This window comes from Trichechus manatus, unplaced genomic scaffold (assembly GCF_000243295.1).
Source record: "Trichechus manatus latirostris isolate Lorelei unplaced genomic scaffold, TriManLat1.0 scaffold00039, whole genome shotgun sequence".
NCBI classification, from domain to species: domain Eukaryota; kingdom Metazoa; phylum Chordata; class Mammalia; order Sirenia; family Trichechidae; genus Trichechus; species Trichechus manatus.
Genome location: NW_004443975.1, coordinates 5055070 through 5065001, shown reverse-complemented (window position 1 = coordinate 5065001; position 9932 = coordinate 5055070). Strand labels below are relative to the sequence as shown.

The following is a 9932-nucleotide window of genomic DNA, read 5'->3' as shown; positions in this document are numbered from 1 at the left end:
AAATAATCGAGTTATTAAACAAAAATTAAAATACTTATGCATTAGTATGTTCAAGGAATAAAAGTTAAGACTGGGAAATTAAGCAGAGAGCTAAGAACTAGAAAGAAAGGACCAAATGGAAATTCTAAAATTGAAAAAATAATTATGAATGCAGTGGTTTTAACAGTAAATTAGACCCAAGTAAAGGGAAAATGGAGCCCTGATGTCACAGTGGTTGAGAGCTTGGCAGCCAAGCAAAAGATCAGCAGTTCAAATCCACCATGCACTCCCTGGGAACCTTATGGGGCCATTCTCCTCTGTCTTATAGGGTTGCTGTGAGTTGGAATCGACTCAATGGCAGTGGGAGTTTTTTTGTTGTTGTTGTTGTTTGTTTTTGAAGAGAAAATCAGTGAACTTGAAGATAGATCAGAAGAAAATTTCCAGAATGAAACCTACAGAAAAAAAAAAGATACAAAGTAATAATAGATAAGAATGCTATGTAAGACAAAGGGAATATAGTGAGAAGGTCTTACATACACACAAGTGGAGCCTCAAAAAGGAGAAGCTTGAAAATAGGACAGAAAGTATTTGAAGGACTGATGACTGAAAATGTTCCAAAATGGCTAAAGATATTAAGGCACAGATTCAAGAAGTCCTACAAATCCCAAGAAGGTAAAATACAAAGAACATCTCATCCAGTTTCATCAGACCGTCGAAAACCTAATAAGACAATGGGAAAATTCTCAAAGCAGAGAGAAAAAACAATATTTTGCTTTCAAATAAGCAACAGTTAAACCTATCAACAGAAGCAATCGACACCAGAAAATGATGGAATGATACCCTCAAAGTGCTGAAAGAAAGTAATTGATAATAAGGAAAAATATTTTCCCAGAATAAAAGTAAAATTAAAGTATTTTCAATCAAAGATAGATAGAATTTGTCACCAGCAGACTTGCACTAAAGGAAATACTAACAGAGTCTTCTTTAAATAGAATAAAAATAATGCCAGGTGGTAGGAGAGTTGCAGGAAGGAATGAAAAATAAATAAAATGGTAAGTAAGTGGATAAATCCAAATGAGTATTGATTTTATGAAATAATAGTGTGTGGTTTAAATATAAGAGAATGAAAAATATCTGACAGCAATAAAATATAAATTGAGCTGGAGGGAAAAATGGAGTTAATATTTTCTGAGGTCACTGGATTTTCTGGGAGAGTTAAAAGTATGGTCATATTAGACTCTGCTAAGTAAAAGATAACAGATTATAACTTTGAGGATAACTGTTCGAAGGATAGTGAGAGTATGATGATTACTAAGTTAATAGAGGTAAATGGAATAATAAAAAAGATTAATCAGAGTACATTATGTAAGTTGACGACTGTAAAGTTAAGGATACGTTATTAAAACAGTGCCCAAACAAGATGGCTGAAAAGCTAACAGGAAAGTTCAAATGGAATTCTACCAAATTTAAAATAATAAAAACAGGCAGGAAAGGAGAATAGAAAAAGAAAGAGGTGACAAGTAGACAAAAATAAAATGGTGGACACATCTGCAAGAATACAGATAATTACATTAAATATTAATGGATTCAACACTCCAATTAAAAGGCAGAGAATTTCAGAATTGATGAAAATACAAGGTCTACTTATATGCTGTCTATAAGAGATACAGTTTAAATGTAAAGACACAGCTAGGTTGAAAATAAATGGATTCAAAAAGATATGTCATGTAAACATTAGCATAGGGAGGGTGGACTGGCTATATTAATATCAAATTTCAAAACAAAATATATTACTGGAGACTACCAGGGTACTTTATAATGCTAAAAGGGTCAACTGAACAGGAAGATGCAACAATCATAAATATGTATACATTCAGTAACAGAATTAAAAGGACAGAAGTATTAAAGAATTAAAGGGACAACTCTGGAGATTTTAAAACTCTCAGCAGTTGGCATAACAGCTAAATAAAAAATCAGCAAAGATATAGAACAATATTATCAATCACCATGATGTAATTAATATTTATAGAACAGTACACCTAAAAAAAAAGGAGCCCTGATGGCGCCGTGGTTAAAGAACTTGGCTGCCAACCAAAAAGTCAGCAGTTTGAACCCATCAGGTGGTTCTGTGGGAGAAAGACGTGGCAGTCTGTTTCCATGAAAATTACCACCTTGGAAACCCTATGAGGCAGTTCTACTCTGTCCTATAGGGTTGCTATGAGTCGGAATCAACTAGATGGCAGCGGGTTTAGTTTTTGGTTTACACCCAAAAACAGCAGAATGCACATTCCTTGTAGGTGCATATGGTAGATTTACCAGGATATACCATATACTGTCTTAAAAAACAAATCTTAATAAATTTAGAAAGATTGAAATTATACAGAGTATGTTTTTTGGCCACAGTGAAATTAAGTAGAATTCAGTAGTAATCAGATAACCAGAAAAACTCCAGCTATTAAATTAAGCAGCATACTTCTTAATAATTAGGTCAAAGAAAAAATCTAAAGAATCATTAGAAAATATTTTTAAATGAATGATAATGAAAACAAATCATATAAAAATTTATGGACTGTAGTGAAAGGAGTGCTTAGAGGAGAATTTATAGCCTTAAATACCTATATATAAAAAGAAGAAAGGTCACTAACTTAGATGAAGGGAAAGATAACACACGATATAGGGGAAGGCAATACAACTTGACCAAGACAGAGTCATAGAAGCTTCCTAGACACATCAAACACCTTGAGGGACTGAGTTACTGAGGCTGAGGGCTAGGGATCATGATTCCTTGGGGCATCTAGGTCAATTAGCATAACATAGTTCTTAAAGAAAATGTTCTACATCCTACTTTGGTGAGTAGCTTCTAGAGTCTTAAAAGCTTGCAAGCGGCCATCTAAGATACATCTATTGGTCTCATCATGTTCGGAGCAAAGGAGAATGAATAAAACCAAAGACACAAGGAGAATATTAGTCCAAGGACTAATGGACCACATGAACCACAGCCTCCACCAGCCTGAGCCCAGAAGAACTAGATGGTACCTGGCTACCACCACCGACTGCTCTGACAGGGATCATAATAGAGGGCCCCGGACAGAGCAGGAGAAAAATGTAGAACAAAATTCAAATTCACAAACGAAGACCAGACATACTGGTCTGACAGAGACTGGAGGAACTCCAGAGACTGTGGCCCCCGAATACCCTGCTAACTCAGAACCAAAGCCACTCCCAAAGTCCACCTTTCAGCCAGAGATTACACAGACCTATAAAATAAACAACACACGTGAGGAACGTGTTTCTTGGTTCAATCAAGTATATGAGACCAAATGGGTAACACCTGCCAAAAAGCAAAGATGTGAAGGCAGGAAAGGACAGAAGAACTGGACGAATGGACACAGAGAACCCAGGGTGGATAGGAGGAAGGGGGAGAGTGCTGACACATTGCAGGGATTGCAGCCAGTGTCACAGAACAATTTGTAAATTTTTGAATGAAAAACTAACTTGTGCTGTAAACTTTCACCTAAAACACAATTTAAAAAAAACAAAAACCTCCAACTTAATAATCACTGGGTCAGATAAAAAAATCTACAGAAGCATTGGAAAATATTTTTAAATGAGTGATAATGAAAACAAAATATATAAAAATTTGTGGACTATAGTGAAAGGAGTGCTTAGAGGAAAATTTACAGCTTTAAATGCCTATGTATGAAAAGAAGAAAGGCCTCAAGTCAATAACCTAAGCTTTCATCTTAAGAAACTTGAAAAAGTAGAGTAAATTAAATCCAAAGCAAACGGAAAGTAGGAAGCAATAAACATGATGTCAGAAACCAATGAAATGGAAAATAGAAAAATAATAGAGAATAATCAATAAAACCAAGTCTAGCTCTTTGAAAAAAATATCAATAGAATTGGAAAAACTTCTAGGAAGATTGATCAGGGGGAAAAAAAGACACAAATTACCAGTGCTGACACAAGAGAAAGATGAGAAAACTTGAACATCCCTATATCAATGAAATGAATTACTAATTAAAAACCTTCCCTCAAAAGAAAACTGCAGGTCCAAATGGTTTCACTGTTGAATTCTGTCAAATATTTAAGGAAGATATAATATCAGTCCTTCACAAACTATCTCAGAAAATAATGGAGGAGGCAACACTTCACAACTCATTTTATAAGGCCATGATCGCACTTGTTCCAAAAACCAGACAGAACTATCATGAGAAAAGGGAACTATAGCCTAATATCACTGTGGACATAAATGCAGATTTCCTAACAAAATATTAACAAATTGAATCCAAGAGTATAAAAAAAAGAATAATACATCATGACCAAATTGGGTTTCTCTCAGGAATTCAGTATTGCACTAAAATCTGAAAAATCAATCAACCAAATTCATCATAATAAAGGAGAAAATGATCATTTCAACGGATGCATTAAAAAGCATCTGACAAAATTCAATGTCCTTTCATAACAAAAACTCTTAGCAGACTGGAAATAGAAGGGAACTTATTCAACCTGATTTAAAGTATCTACAAAAAAACTACAGCTTACATAATACTCAAGAATAAAAGACTCATTGCTTTATCCCTAAGATTCAGAATAAGGCACGATGTCTTCTTTCACCATTTTTAATTAGCATTGTACTGAAAGTCTGATCTAGGCAGTAAGCAAGAAAAATAAAAGGGATACAGATTTGAAAGGAAGAAGTAAAACTGCTTATTGTCACGTAACATGATTGCATGTGTAGAAAATCCACAAAAATAAAAACTACTAGAATTAATAAATGAGGTTAGTAAGGCTGCAGAATACGAGCTCAGTATACAAAGATAAATTTTATTTCTAAATACTAGCCAGAACAATTAGAAAATGAACTTCTTTTTTAAAGCCTTCCAAAATAGTGTGAGAAGTACTTTGGAATAAATTCATTTAGAGATGTGCAAGACCTTTACACAGAAAATTATAAAACATTGCATTGGGAAATTAAAGCCCTAAATAAATGGAGAGCTATACCATGTTCATAGATTGGAAGACTTAATTTATTAAGATGACAGTTCTCCTGAAATCGATCTATAGATTAAATGCATTTCCTGATAGACTATTTGGGAAGAAACCGACAAGCTGATTTTAAAATTTACGTGGAAAAAAATGAACCCTTGACTGGATAGCCCATCAGTCAGAAAATAAAAACTTGATACAGGTTTGAGCTACAAACTATGCCTATCATTTTTTTTTTTTTATAAAAAGAAACATATGTCTGAGCTTGGAACAGTGAAAGGGCTTGGCTTAAAAAAACTTTTCTTGGAACTTCTGTTAGACCTCAGTAAAGATCCTGAGCATATCAAGTGAAGGGTTTACAATGGCTGAACAAAACCTTAACAAAATTGACAGGAAGCCTTTTTGGGGTCAGTTTATTTTATAAGCAGAATGCATACAAATAAAATTTAACTATACTTCTAAAGGATTTTAAGTGAATTTTTTAAAATAGTCCTTTTTTTCTTTTACATACCTCCAGATAAACGCTACTACAAACTTTAGGTGTAAAATATAAATTGCTTTTAGGGTTATTTTCACCTTGGGGTGAGGATAGGAGAGTGTGTGTATATGTGTGCACGTGCGCATGTGTGTTATTAGGGTATTTGGGGCTAGACTATATTTGGGTTGATTTTGTATTTTTTTAATGAAAATATTTGAATAACTTATTTTCTATTAATGGGAAAAGATCCCTGGGTGATGTAGACAGTTAAACACTCACTCGACTGCTAACCTTAAGGTTGGTGGTTTGAACTTGCCAAGTGGTGCCACAGAAGAATGACCTGTCGATCTCTTTCCTTCAAGATTATAGCCAAGAAAATTCTGTGGAGCAGTTCTACTCTAACACATGGAGTTGCCACAAGTCAGAACTGACTTGATGGCAACGGGTTTGGTTTGGTTTTGGTTTGTTAATGGGAAATTTTCCTCGTTTTCATAGGGAAGAATGGACAGAAGCTATCCAGGCTGTAGCAGACAGACTGCAGAGGCAAGAAGAGGAGAGAATGAATTGTAGTCCAACTTCACAAATTGATAATATAGGGGAGGAAGAGATGGATGCTTCTACAACACATCATAAAAGAAAGGTAGAAATTAATGATAAATTATTCCCCTACTCAGCACATTTATTTGTCTGGAAGAAATATGCTAAAGACTGCCATTTGCAAAAGGATGCTAGCCAGTCGTCTTACAATACACAAACCTGTGGATGCTTTTTATTCAGGTGAATCTGAAATATCTATTGTTTAAAACCAAATAATTGAGACATCACTTTATTTTGGTGATTCAGCACTTTTAGCACTGAATGCTAGTAGAGCTTTTTACTAGGGAGTTGTGACTGATGTGCGATCGTACTACCTTATAATGTGTGTTTTTATGCCATTTTAGAAACTTGGAAATCCAGTGTTTTCACTAATGATTTTGTCCTTTTTCATTTGGCATTCTGTGTTCTCCTGAAGGCAGAATCAGAAATGGCTCTAGTATACTGCTGTTGGTACCCCATCCTCACTAATGTCAGGAGGAAAGCGAGCAGCCTTGGAAATAATAGCTTTTTATTGTAGTGGCTGCACCTGAGCCAATGAGCAACGCGAACTTCTCTTCCCTCAGTGCTCCAGAAAAATAATGTGCCAATTTAGATTCTTATGAGAATTGCATATGGTGTTTTTCACAGTTATAGAAAACAGAAAAGCTGCTTTCTTATGTAAATAATGGTATTTTAAGATTAATTTAAAGATACAGGTATTGTAAAGAGATGAACATGCGTATTAGCATTTTAGAATATGTATACATTTATAATTATAAAGTTATTCTACATCTATTTTTTTAATAGATTGTAAATTAATTTTCATGTAGGAAAACCTTTTTAAAGTATTATCCATGATTTGTTATCAGCACAGTGATTAAAACCTCTTTGGAATTAGACTGCTTGAGTTCAAATCCTTCCTCTTCCACATGCTAACTGTGTGAACTTAAAGTTATACAGTCACAGCTTAGAGACAGTTAATTATTCTTTCCTTATGTGAAATTTCTGTTTGAATTAGAATAATATTTTGTGCTTGATCTTAGCCAAATATCTGAGAACCCTTTGTTAGTTAAACTGAATTCCTGTATTCTTTTGAGTCAACTTAACCAGCTGCCCCTCGCCCATTCCTCAGTCCTTGCAAAAAGAAAAACATGACCTAGCTTTACTATTTACTCAGCTGTAAGAAAGCTGCTTTTGTATTTGTCTGTATACACGTGCATAATTACTTGAAATTTGACTGTCCATAATTTTAAAATGAAGTCCCAATTAATCTTGTCCTTTGAACTATAAACTACTCCATTCAAAAAAAAAGCTATACCCTATTTAATTCTGTGGAATTTCTAAAATTCTGCTTAACAACAGAGCTTAATAATCTGCTGCCAAGGCAGTTATAGGTTGGAAATGGAGTTTATGATACCCTCACTAGAAACGCTGTGATGGATGAAAGAATTCTGGAAATCTACCAGAAGAATTTTGAATGGAGACAAACATTTTGAAAGATGTAAAATTGGAAAGGTATAGATGTTTTTTCTGCTAAAGCTGGTTTTATATGATTATAAAGGCATAATAAATTTTCACCTTTACCAGTGTGGACCATCTTAGAATTCATCCCCATCACTAATTATCAGGTGTAAAGCATTTATTGTATGCTTATTTTGTGCTAGGCTCTGAGCAGTGCTTTTTTATGTATTATCTCATTAAATCTTCATAAGAATCCTCTGAGGTAGGTAGGTAATGTTACTACATTTACAGTTAAGTCATCTGAGACTCAGCAAGTTACATATCTTGCTCAAGCATGTAAATTCTCTTAATTATTATACTCTACAGCTTCAACGTGCCACATTTCTTTTTCTTGGTTCATATATGCTGGTCCTGTAATCTCTGTAATTTTTATACTCATAACGGATTTATATGAGAAAAAATTATGCAAATATTTTCTCTTATGCTTGTACTCTGTCACTCAAATATTATGAAAACTTGTTGCGCTTACATATTGCTTAGATATTAGTTAATTTCATTTTATACTGCTGTTTCCAAACACCAGTAAATGTCAGTATTACACAATAGTGGTGGTAGTAAGTGAGGCCTTCAAAGTCCTGTTGCAAGTCCTGGCTTCAGCAGTCTTTCTGTCCTTTAGTTCCCTCATCTATGAAGATGGGATAATAATAGTACTTAACTCATAGAATTGTGAGGATTAAAGTCAGAAGATACATGTAAGGTGCTTATATAGTAAGTGGTCAGTACATGTTAAATATTATTGTTAGCTGGTATTCTGCTATGTCCATATAAAGATAAACATTTTTCTAAAGCTGGTTCTCTTATAATTCTCTCACTAAAATAAAAAGTGACAGGAGAATCAGAAGTATTTGAGTTTATTTGGAGTCCACTGTCTTATTTGGCCCATATCTGATTTCCATTATTTTTCTTGATTTTATTTAGGTTTTTTTTTTTTTATTAATTTAGTTTTAAATGACAGAGTGCAGAAAAAGAAAGTTTACATCATCAGTTATTCTATAATGGTCCTAATGGCTTAGTTAAAAATGATAAAATATTACTGTCACTTCTCTAAGATAAATCACTCTAGAACTATCCTTTATGCTTATCAGTTATGATGAAAAGAATTACAGAAGTTCAGATTATTTTTGTTTAATTTCTGACTTAAACAGAAATATTCTGAAATAAAATAATAGCCTTCCCCTCATAATTTATAAGATATGTACTTCTTGAAAAATGGGCAGTAAGATGAAGAAGATAACTACTGATTATGGTCGCTATTTAGACTGGTCTTGACTGCTGTCTCTTGACTGCCTGGAACAGACAGATGGTTACTTCTCTTATGTTAGAGTATTGCCATAGTATTTGCTCGGCTGGTTAAAAACTCTCTTGGAGGGGGAAGGATATTGGCTGGTAGAGAAAGAGCCAACAGCTTCACAACCACGTTTAAGTGCAGTTCACTGTTTGAATTAAAAGACAGAGTTTTGAAGGGATTTGATTAGAGGACTCAGAAGTGCCCAGTCTTGGTCTACTGAGCTCCCATTCTCCTATACCCTGTAAGGTGTGTGAAGAGGCACTGCATACAAGGATAAATGCCCAATGAGAATCAATGCTCTACTTAATTTTTAACTGACTAATGTAAGGTCTCTCTGGGAACAGCTGGTTTTAATCTCATGATTTAGGTTTAAAGTCGAAGCAGTGCCTCTGCCTTCCCATTAAGTCTGATTCCAGTTCTTGGGATTTTATCAACTAATGCTTGGCTACAGTAACATAAAGCAATGGCTAGTATGAGGGAAAAAAAGAAAAGAAAGACGAGATGGTAGGACCTGCTGAATCACATGCTCTCACACTGCTTGGATCTGCTTACTACAAAGAGGGAAGAGTGGCATAACCAATATTGTAGAAATTGACCCATTAGCTTAACCCCTCCTCCTTTGAGAAGGAACACCAAAGGAAGTAGACAGAGATGTGGGCAGAGGGTTGAGCTTCATGGAAGCCCTTCTCCCCTCAGTGCCCCACAGGGCCTTCTTTGGTTTAGCTGTTACGTTGTAAATGTAAGTATCTGGAATTTAATCTTCTTTTTTTTTTTTTTTCCAATCAAATATGCTGATACCTGTGTATTCTTTTCTGAGAGGTTCTTGGTATTCTTCATTAATTGTATATTTTTTTAACTTACATGTGTTGACTTTATAGTCTTTTTCCTTATATTCTAATGTGTGTGTGTGATTTGAATCCATCATAGAAAATTCTGTGGAGCATTTCTACTCTGCACACGTGTGGTCACCGTGAATTGGAATCGACTTTATGGCTACTAAGAACAATAACATTAAACAGTTATTATGAATGCATCTCTCTTTAAAATTTTATTGTGGTAAAATATATGTAACAAAAAATTATCATTTTAAGTGTATATTTC

The 9932-nt window shown here is 34.3% G+C and overlaps 1 protein-coding gene across 6 annotated transcripts in view; it reads left to right on the top strand.

Annotated features, from left to right (window-relative positions):
* The first annotated feature begins 5731 nt into the window (after positions 1-5731).
* AKT3 (AKT serine/threonine kinase 3) overlaps positions 5732-9932 on the top strand; it is a 137175-nt gene continuing 132974 nt past the window's right edge. Inside the window, exon 1 of one of the 6 annotated variants that reach the window (XM_023730894.1) lies at positions 5732-6086. In XM_023730894.1, coding sequence (XP_023586662.1) covers positions 5916-6086 — 171 coding nt within the window. In that variant the 5' untranslated portion in view covers positions 5732-5915. The other 5 variants (XM_023730896.1, XM_023730895.1, XM_023730897.1 and 2 more) reach the window with 5 other exon arrangements.